The 17,892-nt window shown below is 40.6% G+C and overlaps 2 protein-coding genes across 3 annotated transcripts; one reads left to right on the forward strand and one right to left on the reverse strand.

The window, feature by feature from the left end:
- Positions 1–2,206: 2,206 nt before the first annotated feature.
- On the forward strand, positions 2,207–16,688 carry RB195_010508 (uncharacterized protein; the record flags this gene model as incomplete). 2 transcript variants are annotated; one of them, XM_064191551.1, is made up of 20 exons in its annotated part: positions 2,207–2,290; positions 2,615–2,821; positions 2,890–2,976; positions 3,046–3,243; positions 3,297–3,404; positions 5,123–5,203; positions 5,260–5,415; positions 5,497–5,612; positions 7,040–7,134; positions 7,205–7,350; positions 7,425–7,579; positions 7,651–7,764; positions 7,840–7,981; positions 8,096–8,212; positions 11,438–11,554; positions 11,637–11,732; positions 15,715–15,805; positions 15,862–15,950; positions 16,276–16,401; positions 16,620–16,688. In XM_064191551.1, 20 exons carry the CDS (start codon positions 2,207–2,209, stop codon positions 16,686–16,688), a joined length of 2,394 nt encoding a protein of 797 aa, XP_064049134.1. The 2 variants fall into 2 exon arrangements, with proteins under 2 accessions (XP_064049134.1, XP_064049135.1); XM_064191552.1 differs by lacking the exon at positions 16,620–16,688 and having other exon boundaries at positions 16,276–16,467.
- Positions 16,689–17,480: 792 nt separating this feature from the next.
- Positions 17,481–17,858, reverse strand: RB195_010509 (uncharacterized protein; the record flags this gene model as incomplete). Its single annotated transcript, XM_064191553.1, has 1 exon — positions 17,481–17,858. One exon carries the CDS (start codon positions 17,856–17,858, stop codon positions 17,481–17,483), a length of 378 nt encoding a protein of 125 aa, XP_064049136.1.
- Between the last annotated feature and the right edge of the window lie 34 nt (positions 17,859–17,892).

Genomic DNA, 17,892 nt, shown 5'->3' on the forward strand with positions numbered 1-17,892 from the left:
TATTGCCTCCGTAAACAAGGTTAACCACATTACTCATGGTACCCAGCAAAGGTTTCCTATTCAAACCGGAACCATGTAACTGAGCGCGATGCAGCATGGTAAAACAAACAATAAAGATCCCCTTCTGCCTTTCTTTTATATCGGATGACATGAGCAATGCAGTGCAAGCAATCTTACGACAGGAGGGCCTGCGAGACTCAGTCAGATTAACAAATATACCACCTCAGAACCTGAACCAATAGCTAGTCCGCATTCGTGCCTATGACAGACTTTATGAGACATCTAACTTGTCTGAATGGAAGGCAGGACGATTGCATGGTATCGGGGTTATCTATCTAATCACCTGTCAGTTATGTGGGGTTAAGTACATTGGCGAAACAAGAACACCATTATGTACCCGAGTCAAAGAGCACCTAGATGGACTCGTAAAATCGAAACCATCAACACCTTTAGGTGCTCATCGCAGACAGTGTCATGACAACACTCCTTTCAAGATAGCTGGCACTATCTTGGCACGCGAATCAGACGTTCTGGCGCAGAAAAACACTGGAAGCGTTTTATATCACGGCCAACACGGCCAAAAGTCCAATCATGAATCGTAAGGAAGAATTGCTGTGACCAACGAGCTAGCCCCATATCAAGACCTTTGCGGGTTTTGACCTACGGGGTCAGAGGAGACGGCATAGTTACTATGAGCGGCACAACTCTAACAAGTGGTAATCTGCTAGTATTACGATTTTATGGCTATCAGGGTGAACGCTATGGTGGTCTGTTTTTCTGACGTTGCCTTTGAATAATCTGTTTGCTAAGTCATATCTTTTGGGATAACGAGACGTTTGAGAGAGCATATTACACGTGTTTATGATTGTCCAGGGTCTGAGAAAGGCGACGAAATGAAAAACCTAAACGTTAGCCAGAATAAAGATCGATAACAATCTTGGTTCTGCTCACAAAATAGTGCACAGAAATGAAATTTTACAACTCTTTCTTGGACTATGAATCTCCTTCGTTTTCAACTACCAATTTCTACTTTATGAATTAGATAGAAAGTCCTTGTTCTCTCGATCTCGACATTGGTTTTGAACGGTCGAACACACTTCCACTCAGTGATTTCGTGTCGATGTGTTTGATTTCGGTTTCCACTCTAGTTTAACAATTACTTGGCTGGAAGAGGCATGTTATTTACTGCAGGAGTTCGCAGGGCGTCCCAGTATTGCAAGAGGAGCAGCCCACTTCAGTCATAAGAGTTTGGATAAGACTTCTAAAACATTATATAGTACCCAGCAAATGAATCCGTCCGAGCCTAATTCTCTGCAACAACGGAAGCAGCAGCTGCAATCTGATCTTCGCAGCGCGTTAGCATCGGTCCACTGCGTGGAGACCCCACAGCCGATTGTAGACATATCTATCTGGGTATGGGGAGATATCTGTCGGTGGACATGGCAAGTCTCGTAGTCTAAAATGTTTGGGGTAAAATGTGGTTAGAGAACTTGAATAGTTGAGATGTATAACTTATTTCTGGAAGTAAATAACTAGATCATGCGGGGCCAAAAGACCTAAGTATTAGTCTTAGAGGATCTATGACATGTAAGCTAAAGTTACTAGGTGAAAAAAGGTAAGATAGAGCGTCCAGAAGTAAGGGAATCACTGAGACGCCAACCACATTTTCTCCTGTGCTCCCCAACTACATTTTCTCCAGCGCTTGTGCAGGTATACGAGTAGGATAAGCTATACTTAATACTCGAGGTGGTTCAAGAACGACAACTTACAACTTCAGTCTCCTGCATGGATGAAAAGAGGTGTTGCCGCGCTATAAAATAATTTCGCAGCGGCGCTGCCGCCGGAAAAAGATAACTGACCTTAGAACGACTCTAATTGTTCGCCGCGGAGTTGGGCGGGAATTTCATCGCGTCCTAAGGTGTATGCTACTCTTCAGGAATCCCAAGTTGTTGTTTTGAGGAATGAAGTGGATTGTAAGAAGTCCAATATGAATTTATTCTGAATAGAACTCGTTTGGAACTGATTATGTAGAAAAGCTGTATCTATTTCAATAATTCTTTTTGAAGCTTCGAATGCTGTATCCGTATGTTGACATGCTGGCGTTTTACTTTATGTTTTTTGAATTGAGGATTCGTTCTTTGCAACATACGCATTTTAAGCTCCCGATCGATCGGGGCTAGTTCGCATTCGTCCTTTCTGCATTACGATGAAAGAAGACGTTGAGTACCCTCCAAGCTGTTCACCAATACCATGCTCGAGTGGAAATGGTGAGCTCGTCAAAAGACTAAAGGTATGATGTTGCTTATTGAACTAATGTAGTAAAAAAGTTTACATGGAACCTAGTAACCTACATGCTCACATATTGACAGATGTTCATATGTGGATATGCAGCGAGAGCAATTCTATGCGAAACTTTTACGCTTTTCCAGTAGTTGAGTATGAACGAAGCATTTGTGCATGCATATTTTTGCTTAGATTGGAGCCAAGTAGCTTTCATTTTTTTGCCGTTTCTTCTTGTCTAGTGTTGTTATTTTGTGCTGGTGTTCCTCAATCTTTTACATTAATATTGAGTAGACGAAATTCCTTTGAATGCGATGTGTGAGGATTTCTGCAGGTGCTATCAGAAGCGCTGCAAGTGTCTGACACGAATGACGAAAGTGGGCGTCCGGATAGGTATCGCACACTGATATGCCACTTAGCGAAGAGCTGCTTTTTGGAGAATGACTGCAAAGATGTACAAATTTGGCTTGCGTGTTGTCTTGCGGACATACTGCGTGTCTTCGCTCCAAGCGTTCCATTTGGGGACCCTTCACAACTAAAGGTACGTTCACTTTTCGGCGGATAAATCCTTCAGTGATCCGTTTGTTTTCGTTCATATCACACCTTAAGGACGTTCTACTTTTCATTGTTCGGACGTTAAAAGGCCTCGAGTCGCCCACGAATCCTCTTTTTCGTCGTTATTTTTATCTTCTTGAAGTCAGTCTGATTATATTTTATTACAGTTTCAGTTGTTTTCATATAAATTGGGGAAAGTTATTCTTACAGAACCTTAATGTCGTGAGTACCTTAGTTCTTGCGCTAGAACTACCTCCAACCGATGCTAGTCAGGTGATCCGCATGCTGTTGAAAACATCTATGGAAGTTGCCAACAGTAAAGATTGGAAGAGCGGGGTGCGTGCGACGTCAGAAGATGGAAGCACAACCGAAGAAGATGATGATGAGAGAAGTGAAAGTCGAGATAAGGTTGTACCACTGTACCATCTTCTTTCTCATGATTATTTAATTAATTCTATTAGATCATTGGTCTTCTGATTGGAATTATCTCCAAGCTTTTGCGTGATGTTGATCAAGTTTCTGCAGAAGTACTCGACGTACTTTTCTTCTATTTAATTAACCCGCAAAAGGTCCGCGGAATGTTTCTCCTTCTACTATGATACTTCCTAAATATTTTGATTAAAGGGTATCTCGAAATTGGCGATGTTGGGATCTCTCATAGACAGTATGAGTAAAGTGTAATTGGGGGGAGGGGGGGAGAGGGAGGGAAGGGCCCTGAATGGCGCTCTTCAAGGCATCACCCCACGAATCTGGGGTGGTGCGGGTTTCAGGTGGGTTATACTATACGGGGTCGTAGATCATGGGAAGGAGGGTGATTCGGTCCATTTCTTCCTAATTGCCGTAAAAAAAGCGGCCCGGAAGATGCGGCGCATGCACAAAGCTGGCGCGCTCCAATGCACTCTCCGCTCCAAACTGATTGTAGAAAATAGCGCCCCGGAACGCTCGAAGCAGCATCTTCCGAGCCGTTTTTACGGCAATTAGGAAGAAATGTGCGGAATCACTTTCTTCCCCATAATCTATGTCTCGTATAGGTGTAACCCGCCTGAAACCCGCACCATCCCAGATTCGTGGAGGTAACTAAATTAGTCGGAACCTTGAGACATAAGCGTCACTCTTAGAGAATCTATGACATGTAAGCTAAAGTTACCCAGAGAAAAAAGTAAGATAGTGTCCAGAAATAAGTGCGCCACTGAGTGCCTCCTCCTTTCCCACCTCCAACTACGTTTTCTCCGACAATGTAAGGTATAGTCGTTCCCTGTATTGTCCGCAAGAGATCCCGAATGGGGGTAAAGAGGCTCTCGTGGCATGCCTTCGATCATGCTTTGTCTGAACAATTAGCGATGGTGCATACTGTGTATGTATCCTAAAGGGATTCGCCTTCGTTGCTGCCCAAATAGTTGACTACTTATTTACCAGTGATCGTGCGCTGTGTCGCAGACAACGAAAAGGATATAATCTCTATAAGTAATCACGAACTTTTTTAAAATGCTATGATATAGTTCAGGATCCCTTGAGCAATCTCCAAAAATCGGATGTTTTTATTGGGATTTTGTGATGGAAATTTTGCTGTGTTTCTGTTTTCAGTGAGAAATTTCACATATATATATATATATATATATATATATATATATATATATATATATATGTATATATATATATATATATATATATGTATATATACATATGTATATATATGTGTATGTATATATATATATATATATTTATTTATATATATATATATATATATATGTAGTTTAAAGTCATTATATTACAAGGGATTATAGAAAAAGAATTCATAATTAGAGTTGTCGAAATTACTGAATCAAAGAAATCAACATGTAAGACAACTACAATACAAATTAATTACCATACAACTTAATACGTCATGTAGTTTTCAGTGAATTACTTTTTAAAATGTCGTGTACATTTTCACTCTCCCATCCACATTAGGGTAATTAATTTGTTTTGTAGTTGTCTTACTTGGTGATTTCTTTGATTCATTAATTTCGACAACTCTAATTATGAATTCTTTTTCTATAATCCCTTGTAACTGTAGTTCTCGGCGCCTCTTTAGCCAAAACAACATCTTGGACGGTTGTGTGTCTCCATGAACGACTGGAGCGTTGCTTCATCGAGTCACGTTTGCGTCTCTTTGGGGATATCCACTAGATACATATTGTCCCAGAGGTATTCGCTTAAAACTGTCCGGAAGCCTCTTTACCCTGCTTCAGGGGTCCAAACATCGCCAGTTTCGTAATACGATGCCTTTAATATTTCACATTTTTAGTTAAACAGCAGAGAATCCTATAACATGTCCCGCCAGATCATTCAGGAATCACAGACTTCTCTAGAAGCAGTAATCCAGTTGGTAGGTGTATTGTAAACGTTTCGTGAAGATTTCACTGTTACGTTTGAAAGTTGTAGTTGTTAACTCAATCATTGTTGGCTGGGAGTCTTCCAGAAGAATGTGAGATGGTAGGAAGCGGTCGTAAGAAACTGCATGATGTTATACTGGAACTTCATGACGTGGCTCCAGAACTCATTGCTCCTGTATTGCCACAGCTTTCGTCTTCGTTACTTGTTAGTTGACATTTTAGTCGTTTACGACATACAAGATTTTAGTCGAAAGTGGAAATCGAAGGGTTATTGTAAATGTTTCAGGCAAAGGATGACAATCAACGCTTACTTGCCACAAAACTGGTGGGAAAACTAGCATCTAATGATAGATCTCGTTTTTATGAAGAACACCCTAAGTTGTGGAAAAATTATATGAAAAGGTGGTGAATAATGTTCTATTTTAATGCAGTTCATCACAGTGTTAGACAGTGAATGTTCCTTCATTGGCGCTTATTTTGGTTCAAGCTTGCATCTTGATTTGTTTGTTCAAATAACAGAACATTAATTGACTGTCAAAAACATTGTCATAAACCTTCTAGCGTTCAAATTTTGCTCGTCTTCCTTCAGAGATGAAGTAAAATCTGTGGACGAAGTTCCCATTTATTAACTACTCATTTCACTCTGATCTAGTATCCATTCCAATGCGCCCTCACGAACGTAAACTAAGTTCGCAAATCTGACTGTTTTCTACGAAGTTAAATGTTTGATTTTTCCTCATTTAATATTTATTTCCATTCTCTTTTTACTATCTTATAGTGTCTATCATATACATCATATCTGAAAGTCTTATCGTGCCGTTACTGCGAACTTCTGAGAACATTACTAATATCCTAATAATACTCCTAATATCCTAATCCTAATAAACACTGCACTACAATTATCTTTACGCTATGAAAAAAAAAATATACCTAGGAAGACCTACTGAATCAAATTTGCAAGGATCCCATTGAAACGAGCAATTAGTTGTTGTTGTTGTTGTTAATATGTTCATAATATAAGAGTTACGCATACATTAAATCCAATGTATGTGGAAATCGACTTGTTAATATCGGCAACAGTTAAGTACCTTTTTTTTTCTTTTCGACTTTTTCCTCTGCCTTTTTATTTCCCTTATCTTTGCTTTTTGGCAGGTTTTTCCGTAATAAGGGAAATCTTGAAGGGCGTAGCGCAGTCGGTAAAAAGACTGTGACTGCACGATCGGTGGTTCGAAATCGCCATCTAAGCCTTTCATCACTCTATAGTCGAGAAATGGGTGCTAGATCTGTGTAGGAGGGTAAAAACACTGATTTGACATATCTGGTCGACCTAGCAAGTCATTTTAAAAGGTGGATACACCTTCATAAACCTCAAACGATTCTGAAGTGAAATTGAACGCGTGTGCGCATTCCCATAGGGATTAATCAACGAAGTGCACTTCATCCTTGACCCTTAAGGATAATCCTGTTACTTTCTCCAATCAAGCTGACATTTATTTTCAAGAAAAACCTGATTCCACGGACTTCTTGGTGATAATTTACAGGCTTCTTTCTTAGCATATGCAACTTGTATCGCAATTCGAGTTACTTTACTTCTTATATATTTCTCTAAATGGAATTTCAGTTTGACACGTATACATCCATCAAATGCTACACAATATTGAAATTAAAGTGAGTAGAAGATTAGTTCCAGTACTGAGTATAGAAAACGGCGAAGTTTTAGTACGATTAATACTACTATCGGATATTGTTTTGGAAAGATAATAATATTTTTTATGGGATATGGTAAGTCTGTATATTTTAGTTTCCGTTAGTTATGTTAGCACTTTTAGGTTTAAGGACACCTCACCCGATGTCAGAGATGTGTGTGCCAGGGATTCCCATGAGATATTGTTGCGTCACAGTCAACTCAGAGGGCAAGTCTCATGTGAGTATTTCGACCGCTTACTTTGGGATTGCCGAAGAAGTCAATCGTGTTATCAATGACGACGTTTTAGCTGCACTCGGTAGCCTTACTCGCGATCTCGATGATGGTGTTCGACTCACGGCCGTGCTGTGCATTATTGAAACTGCGAGAAAAAAGCTCGAAGCTGTTAACGAATCACTGATCATTGCATGTTGCGATCGAATGAGAGACAAAAAGGTGACTCCTTTTGGTTCTCTATGCTTCGGTGTCGACTTTTTAATTTCCAAGTCTGAATGTGCGTGTTGTTGCAGCCAAAAATACGTCAAGAAGCTATAACGAAGTTGTTACATCTGTACTTTAAAGTTATCATGGGTGATGAGCACACTGCATCAGAAGTGGCCGCAGTTGCAGTGATCCCAAAGAAGGCGCTTGGGCTATACATGCTTGCGAGCATGACGGAGGAGAAGTACTTTTTTATGGGCACAGTTTCTTCACTACAGAAATATAAGCGCTGTTAATTTAGTGCGAATTTTTCAGATCGTTGATTGAACGATACTTTTCTTCTTACATAATTCCTTATAAAATGGAGATGAAAAGACGAATTAGGTCCATGGTAGACTTATTCTGTAAATTGGACAACTTAGAAATGCAGTAAGTGCTGTTCTCTAATTGATTCATGAACAGTTACGGATTTTTAAAATACTAACTCTGTACAATTTTTTCCAGGGTGTTTACTGAAATAGTGTCACGATCATCAAGCCATCGACGTATTTTGCGTGAAATGTTGCAGATCATATCTCGGCAAGCAGTGGCGGAGTTGCAGTCCAAAATTCAACGTATAAGTAGCACACATCATGATCCTGCTGGAGTAGGTATTCCCAAATTCGTCATTCCATCCCCAGTTTGTTTCAGTATTTCACGCCGTTGAAGATTTTGAAGCATTTTATGTTTCCGAACTTTAATTTGCTTTTTTTTTTCGCAGTTTTCAATCGCTTTGAAGCATTTTGTCAACCTTCTTTCGGCAGACCAAAGATGTTTTGAATGTGCTGAATACTTCGTCTCTATCGACTATAAAACCTCTAAAGTGGAAGATACTTGCGTGAGTTTTGATCTTCAAAGTATTATATGTATCTCACTATTTCGTATTCGTATTCGTATCGATGTAGTAGTGCTATTCGGTTTTCGGCATGAGCGAGATGTATTTACTAGCTGAATATTTGAAACATTTTGGTACCGCTTAAAGGCAGCATTCCACGAATCTGGGGTGGTACGGATTTCAGGTGGAGTATCCGTATACGGAGTCATAGATTATGGAGACCGGGTTGGTTCCGCTCATCTCTCCCTGAATCACTGCAAGCAGCCAGCCTCTGAATGCTGTTTTGTACGATGCCTTTTATTGCAGCGCGCCACCCTTGCACGCGTAGCGTCCCTTACTGCCTATAGGGCAGTGCGAAGTGATTTTCGACGATCAAACAAGTCAAAATCTAATTAAAGTACAGACAAAGGACAAAAATGAAACGTTGATGAGAGAAAACAGAACAAGTTGCAAATTCTGCAACAACCTTTGCCACTCTTAAAAAAAGATCCAATTTAAAGGCAGCATACCACGAATCTGAGGTGGTGTATGGATTTCAGATGGAGTATCCGTATACGGAGTCGTAGATTATGGAGACGGGGGTAGTTCCGCTCATCTCTCCCTGCATCACTGCAAACAGCCGCCTCCACAATGCTGTTGTGTGCGAAACCATCTATTGCAACGCTCTACCCCTTGCGCCGCCTCCGCCCTGCGCTGTCACTGAAGACGTGCGCTGTGCTTGTATCAAAAATACGTGATAGAGTTGGCTTCTAGGAAAGTTCAGAGAACAAGAAGGCAACAGCGTAGCAACGTAGAAAGGGAAAGGAAGTAAAAAAATGAAAATGAAGCAAAAACTTAAAAAATTCCTTCAAAAACAAAACAACACCAGAAAGCATAAAGCTGACGACGTTCCAAAATGTTGAACTTTGTAATGGGTACAATTGCAACAGTCTGAAATTTATAATGCGCTTATTCAAGGCATCACCTATTGCATTGCATTTTCGGAACATGATAAAATCTAACATTTTCTAATGTTAATTTGGATTAGGTTTTTTCAAAGCATTGTTTACACGCCACGTTTTTGTTGCTTTTCTTGCATTTCGTCAGACCATAATTATTTTACCTGTCTTTCTAAACTCTGTTCCTCTAAAAACAGCTTCTATTATTATATAATTCTATGTATTAATCTCTAATAATAAGGCTGAACTCTTAGCACGGTTCCAAACATATGTATTGTTCAGCAGATCGAAAACCTGTTGCCTATATCTGCATACAACAGAACATCATCAATGTATGTCTCAAAAACTACTTGCTTTTGTGATGAATTGCCTAAAAAACTAGTTTTTGAAAATTTTATGTAAAAAGCTGAAATTACCTCACCTTGTTTTTAAGAATTTCTGTGGCAGAATCTAAAGTAGTGTGGCGAATCTTTCAGTCAAGCGCGGAACTTTTTGGACCAACTTTGCACTACGGTACATTCGAAAGGATTTTCGTCATCTCACGTTTTGATTAAATTTTAAACTGGATCTGTGTGTGCGTTGTGAACAGACTTGAATCCATCATTCAACAACTGTTCGAATTTCCTGCTTTTCCTAACTTCCTTTAAAACATGCAATTATTTTTTATTTTTGGTATTTCGTGTGCAATGATTTTATATGTCTCGGGTCTAAACAGGAAAACAAACTAACTAGTCTCACAGACAAGCGGGGCTGGCAAACCACCGCGTTGTTACAGTTTGTCACCCAAGGCGAAAGATCTACACTGTGCACTATCCTTAAGTAGTAGTTTTTGATGTTAACGATTTATATGTGGGGCAATCATATCACAGCTTTCTACGAACGACAAAAAAGTCTTTAATAATAGGTAAGCTCTCGTTTGTGTTATTAAAGAATGACGGAGAAACTGTGTTACGCTGTGAAGTCGAAGTCTGCTATAATAATTTGTAGACGTAGTTTTCCAGAAGATAAATTTTGTTAATGTTCCCTCCCAGATCCAAGATAACAAAATATTGTACTTTTGAGTCTTCTGGAGATAAGCCTCCTTCGGTACGTATAAAGCAGCAATTCCTCTCGAAAATGCAAATATACTTGCGTAGCAGTGAGCGTGAAGCTCCAACTTTCGCAATTGTACTAGCGCTATATTCAGGAACTTATTTCCATATATTGTCGTCAGAAGAACATGAACATAGCACCCGAAGTGAGCCCTTGCGTTGTACTGAACGTAGAATTTTAAAGTTGAGTAATCAAATATATTTGTATGCATTAAATATATGTAACTACGTACGTTCTTGAGAGGAATGGATCGCATTGACCTACTATCTAAACATCAAAACCACCAGCCCCTCTCGTCTTTTCCCCACTCCATCTCAGATGCATGAACTGGACGAAAATGTATGAGCATTAGTGCCTGCCAATCACAGATAATACCACAGGGTGACAGCTGCTCTCCAGCAAGTTTCGGATCTTTCAGTTCCAATTGTTTTTCACCTTACTTTTTCTCTTCGGCTGCACGGTAAAATGAAGAATAACCCGTTCATGTCGACTGATTACGTTCATCACCATCTACGACTGCACGACTTATATCGATTACCTGTATTTTCGCTTTCATCTTTGTTCAAATGGTTTACCCGAGAGCAGTTCTATATTTCCCCAGTTTAGCATTTTGACGCATTAGCGCAGTCGTCGCGTGTGTTCGTTGACGAGTTGAGTTCATAGGCTCCAGATGGCAAGACTAGGGTCACAGTAAAGGATGAATCTCTGGAAGAGCGCAAGAAATGTTTCCACACGTTAGTACTTACACAGAGGTGATTCGTTTCGATCACGAGTGATCGGCTGACGCCTTCCTACATACTCTTATGCAGTACACCTACTGTTCCATAAGAAATACAGTTCTAGAAGAAGATCATTAGAAATATCGTGACAAAGTAACTACAGTTAATTAAGTCAACTAGTAAAAATGTAAGTTTTTTTTTTTGCTTAGGTATGGTTTTTTTTTTTGCTCAGCCTTTGTCGCTCACGTGAGACTATGAAGGCCCGAACTTTGTGCGCGATATCTGCCTGCTTTCGGAATGTTACTGTAAGAAGCAACTGGCGAATTGGTTAGCTGTATTCATACATGAGCAATCTCCTTACAGTTGTGCTACGCTGTGATGAACACCGAGGATTTTGAGGGGCGCGTTAGGCTAATGTTTTCGTAATATATTGTTGATCGTCCCTATATATGAGCATGATGTAGTCATTATTCTTATAGAAAGAGCTTGTTCAACGTTCTTTGGAGGCAACCAGCATTCCGAAGGATTGCCAAACAAATATTAGGAGATACATCGAAAGAGTCGCTCCACTCATAATGGATCCGGATGGCACTGTCGTAAGTTCAAGCATTTCTCATTGTAACGAAATAAAGGAATAGTTCATTTAAGACGTATCTAAACATTTTTAATTGGGTTTAGGAGCTGCTAAAAGTGCTTACACGTGTAAAAAATGACGCTGATTGTGGAAATGTCGACGCTATATCGAAGTTGCCGCATGTATTACGTTTGGTGAAGGTTTGTGATAGTTTTGGTTGGCTGCGCTTTTTCTTTGGGTACGTAGAAAACCATTATTCGCTCACAAAGTAGGGATATTGGACTGATTCTCGTGCGTCTACATTAATTTCATTCGCCTGGTGATGCAAAGTCCAGCGTTACGTTTAGTGAAGATTTGTTAGGGTCCGCGTTACAGAAGACCAATATTCGCTCGTAAGTAGGTATATCGGGGACCTTGTGGGACTTCAATTGATTGCTTAGCATCTCAATATCTGCTGCTTTCTCAAATAATTATTAAGTCAAGCTTCTTCAATCTGCTCTTTGCTTCTAGTCAATCCTCCATTATCATTTTGGATAACAACACCTCCATCTGAATTCTTTTTGCATTACATGGACGTCTCGACAGTACAGTACAACATTTCAGCCCACAGACTCAAAATAAAAAAGATTTTCTAGAAATTTGAATGAGATCAAGGGGAAAATCGCTAAGGGCACAAATAACAAAGTCATGGCCATTCTATATGGCGCTATTTGATTTAACAGATGCTTAGAACTCTACTCTAAATTTGGGTGTATCTGAAATTTTCTCCGCCAAGGTGATTAAAGCTATTGGTCCTGAATAGCAGGCGTTCTGACACCAGTACTCAAATGTGTTCCATTGCTCGATTATTTTTTCGAAACTGCTTCATGACTTCAACTCCATGGAGAGATGTCCGTGAGAACATTCTAGGAGCTGGTAACTAGTATTCTGTCCCTTTTCGCAGTGTAACGGCATATATGTGATGCTGCAGAATATGTGATTGTATTAGATATGGTACATACTTAGTTCAGTTGTTCGCTAATTGATACGAAGAGAATATGATCACGCTTAAGGAGAATCATGCTATAACGGGTCCACCGGCGTTGAAGTGGTGCGGCGGCATCGTAGAGCGGTAAAGGGGTGCAACGGGTCCGATGGCGTCGTATTGGTGCGCCAGCGTCAGATAGCTATAAAAGGGGGGTCGGGTCCCGGGGCGTCGAATTGGTGTGCATAATGCAGTATTATCGCGCAGTAACTAGCATGTCGCAAAAGATAAATGGGACGTTGCAACCGTTTCATACCTGTGGCCACTATATCGTAGTGATAAAAATAACGTTCTACGTCAGATCGCATAAACTGTTGGTTACTATGTGCTGCATTTAAACAGCCGTTCACACATGTGTTTCCTCCTTTTGAAAAGAGGATGATAGCAGCGTTAGGGAGACATGCTGGCAATTAGATATGTGAAGTAACCATAGAAATCCATTCTACTGCGTTGGGGCTCACGCGCACCAATCCATCGCAGCGGAACCCGTCTCTCCCCATTCTATAGCTTTCTGGCACCGGCGCACCCGACCCCGTGGGACCCGTCCCGCCCCATTTTCAGCTATCTGGCTCACGAATTCGTCGCCGTAGGACCCGTCTCACCCAATTTTACCGCCTTGAAGTTCCAGCGCACCAAACCGATGCCATGGTATCCGTCTCCCTCTCTTTTTTTGGATTTCTTTACTGAGACACACATACACAGACACACGCACGTGACAGAATAAGCCCGTTACTATATAGCATGACAGTTTGCAAATCTGGAAGTATACATTAATATAAAAGTTTATTTACCCTCACTAGCATATAAGAGAAGCTAACTTGCCTTATCAAAGCCAACATATATGACCACATAGCTTTGGAAAATGGTGAAAACGTAGAGTGCATGACGATGGTTCGGCACTTCGCCGGTGCAGAGTTTTGCATCATTATGGAGTATTTTCGTGGCACACAGACAAACACACAGACACGGACTAAGCGCGTTATTATATAGCATGATCCTTCATTCACGGGTGCGTATCGTTAGGTACCCGCAGCCTCTGCGACAACCTATCCTTAGGGGAAATTGGCAACTGCAATTCCGCTGCGCAGCAGTTAATAGCGTCATCAAAGCATTGCGCTGCGTTTGCCCTATGCACCGCCCATCACATCCATCTTCGGCCCTCATCGTCTGATGAGGTGCGAAACATGCCTTGCAGGAGCACGCTGTCTTGCTTCTGTACGGAGTATCGATCGCTTTTGTATAGAGATACATCGAACGATTGCGCGCGAAATCCCAGGAAATAGAAAATACTTGTTTTATTTCTGTAAAGCAAACAAAGACAAGCAAAAAATCGAAACTTTTACAAACTATTGCAGTATCTTACATCCACTAAATACTCTTTATAAATACAAATATATATCTATGTCTTCTTTATACTTTTTTCAATCACAAGTCTACGTCTTCCAATGACCAGGTTCTCCTTTTTAGCGTTTTGACTTTTATTTCGGAACGTTTTCAGCTTCATTTATGTTTTCTGATGTTGTTTTGTTCTTTTACACATCTTTTACGTTTTTGCCTCATTTTTCACTTCCTACGTTGCTACGTTATTATCTTTTTGTTCTTTGAATCCTCCTAGAAGCCAACTCTACCAAGTAATTGCACTACAAACATGGTACATGGTCTCAATGATGTGGTGATATATGAGGGTGCTCTCACAATCACAACTAGCCTAAGATATGCCTGCCGACAGCCTCTTCCGCGGGTACTTATTCGGCTGCAGATAATCGGCTGTGGGTACCTAACGACCCCCCTTCATTCACTACTGCCTCCCACAGGCTCCCTTACGACCCCTCTCCTTGTAACCCCCTCCCTTCACTACTCTCCTCCCCGATGGGAAAATCCATCACACGCTTGATCTTGCCTGCACCTCTCTTACCACCCCAACGCACATTTCACTCTGCGTAGAGAGTACAGGAAATTGTTGAAATGATTTATCTTTGGGCTAGGTGTTTTACATTATAAAGAGAGAAGTTTACCTGGTGTTAGATAGTATATTAAGGAGTTCCCTATTATGGACAAACAGAAAGGAAGAAGGGTTGAATGTTCAAAAGTGGAAGTAGTACTGGTAGCGTTATTATTCCGTTCATTATATGACTTGGGACGAACCAGGTAATGAAAAGCAGATCTTTATTAGCTGTAAAGTTTAGTTTTGTGAGTTAGGTTGTTCATTTGATAAAATGTTGGAATCAACAGCGTTGATGTGCATCTCATTAATTTTCTTGTTTCTATATGAAATAGTTATTCCATTAAAGGCATCACCCCACGAATCTGAGGTGGTGCAGATTTCAGGTGGAGTATTCGTATACAGGATGGGAGACTACGGAGAGGGGGGTGATTCCGTCCATTTCTTCCTAATTGCCGTAAAAAACGGCCCGGAAGATACGGCTTCATTCGTTTTGGCGCACCATTTTGTACAAGAGGTTCGACTGGAGCGCGCCAGTCTTGTACGGCGCCGCATCTTCCGGGCCGTTTTTTACGGCAATTAGCAAGAAATGGACGGAATCACCTCCCTCTCCGTAGTCTCCCATCCCGTATACGAATACTCCACCTGAAATCTGCACCACCTCAGATTCGTGGGGTGATGCCTTTAAGACATGCTAGTATAGTTCGAGTTGATCTCTTAGGTAACTGGTAGGTTTTTGCCCCGTTTCTCTTTATGTCTTTTAGCAAATTTGTTACTACCGCTAAATTGCGAACGAAAAACTGAAGTTCGAGTTATGGCAAAGCAAAGTAGATGCCGGGTTGTAGTATGACAGTGCATTTTCTGTTATCTCCTCCATTTTCCCGCCCTCCTCTAATTTACAGCACCGCTATGACTGAAAAATTTCTGCAGAAGAATACCGGAACGGAAGTCCAATTATCGTTTTTCAACTAGTGCAATAACTCGAGTGTGTAGTAAAGCTTTTTTTAGGGTTCTGAACGTAAATGTGGCGTCATTTCCAAATATCAAATGTGTGAAGTTTTTTTTTTTTTGATCGGTGTGTTGGAATACCCCGGTTGCTAGCGTGATGAAGGGTCCAGAAATTTCTATATAATCGCGCACACTTTGTATATTTTCTCTAGAACCTTCCGATCTTCAAACTTTTTCTTACTGAAAAATATAATTTCATTCGTAACAGATATGGAGCGAAGCGTTCCCTCATCTTTTCTCCAAAGGAGACGCTATCAACTATGTATTGAAAATAACCACTTCGGAAAACGCTAAAACAGGTAATTGTTATACGCACACTCTCTTGTATACACACTCTTAGAACGGAATTATTTAGTAGAGACAGGCCTACAAGTGCTTCTCCATGTTGCTCTTCAGTCTAGCATAAAAGCTAAGGAACAGGATTGGTGCGACAGGGTCATCTCGGTAAAAATTTCTTAGATGCATTATCATTGGTCGTCGCTGTCAGTTCTTTTCGCCTACGCTTTTTTTTGCTGCAAAGTTTCTTTCAAGGAGTCTGTTTGGCCTTCCTTAAGAACACATCATTCGTTGTGTATCCTTTTATCTCTTTAACAGAGTAACTGTGAATGTGCTGTAGAAACTATGTCCATATGTGTAGGTTCCGTTTACAGAGGATTAAGAGGTTAACTGTAGTAGGGACTAAAAACACGTTCCTTTTTTTGTTACATAAGCTATTTTGTACTTGTATGTGACGCACAGTAATCTGTTATCAAACCGTTTCCGTCTTTAGGTTGTGTGGAGTTTTATCGCTTGTGAGAATGAGGGATTCAGACGCTGCAGCAAATTGGCTGTGCGTGTTATTTGCCGTCTGCTTAGCAAAGACGAGTGTGCTGTGCGGTTCGACCGACTTTATCCCGTAGGTATTTTTTTTTGTTCTGCTGTCATCATACCAGGCTGGGACAAAAGTGATGAGAGCTTTTGAAATAATTCCTTTTTTCTCTTTGTTCTAAAACACTAGATGCACTCTATGTAAATAATTTTCAATGGACAGTTATTGTAGCTGTACTGGTGTGTCATTATGATTTTCAACAGTCACTTTTGATTATTTTTATCCTTCTGGTATGGAAACTATAGTTCTTGTGTCCTATAACCACTGAGTTCTACTCAACAACTTCAACGAATGTACGAAGCTCTGCTCCATAATAGTGATGCTGTAGCTTCAGCAACACAGCGTCTCGCAGTATTTTGCACTTTTAACCTAGAACCAATCCAAGAAAGTTAGAAAGGATCCAAATCTTGTGTAATCCTGCATCTTCTTTTCATCAAGCGCCTCCTGACCACCACTTATTCCTACCAATAGAGCACTTCCTTTTGGAAGGTTATGTAAGAGGTCCAATGATGTTGAAATCCGAATCACGAAGTTCTTCTCGTAGACATCATGGAGATGGTACAGATCCGTGATTTAAAATCTACCTATAAGAAGAATCAAGGCCATGCAACACAATAGCGTACATTTGAGAAATTCAAACTGTAAAACGTACTATCAAGTTGATGCAAACCGATGGTTCAAAAATTCCATGCTGACAACAACAGCCTCGGAAACGAACCACATGGTAGACCCCACCCGCCAATACTTAATAACGATCAATTGAATACGTTGTATTGTGCATTCGTTGACACTTCCCTGGGCTCATACCGTGGTGATGTTATAAGCAGTTCGAGCGGCAGTTCGGGCAAGCCATTTGAAAATAAAGTTATTCTGGAAAGAACGACTTGAATGTTGTGGCTTCTCTCTCTCTATATATATATATATATATATATATATATATATATATATATATATATATATATATATATATATATATATATATATATATATATACGTATATGCATATACATATATATCTACCTATGCATATGTATATATATCTACCTGTATATCTACGTCTATCTGTGTATATCTATGACTTACTTGACTTAATCGGCGGGCTGATGTCATCGCCTGACGCGATTACCCGCATCTTCGCCGAGGTGTGCCGTCCTTGAACACAGCTCTGCCCAACCTTCTCGATCTTCTGCGAGAGCTTGCACAGAATCAATCCTTTCGTCGCTGTTCCATGTTCTGCGAAACCTTACGTCTCGCCTGAACTGCCTATCCACGCCGAGTGTCCTCAGGTCCTCTTTTACCACCTCAGTCCAGAGCTTCCGTTTTCGGCCAGGTGGCTTCTTCCAGCTCGAACCCGACGAACTCTTCAGAACTCGTTGGACAAGGCGATCTGCCGGTCTCCTTAATATATGACCAAAGAAGCGAAGACGATTTACTTTAGCCGCTTTCGAAGGCGGTGCAAGATGTTGATATCTTCCACGTGTCATCTGTCGGTAAACCACATCAATTTCTGCGTAAAGA

This window comes from Necator americanus, chromosome III, assembly GCF_031761385.1.
Source record: "Necator americanus strain Aroian chromosome III, whole genome shotgun sequence".
In the NCBI taxonomy this organism is placed as follows: Eukaryota; Metazoa; Nematoda; class Chromadorea; order Rhabditida; family Ancylostomatidae; genus Necator; species Necator americanus.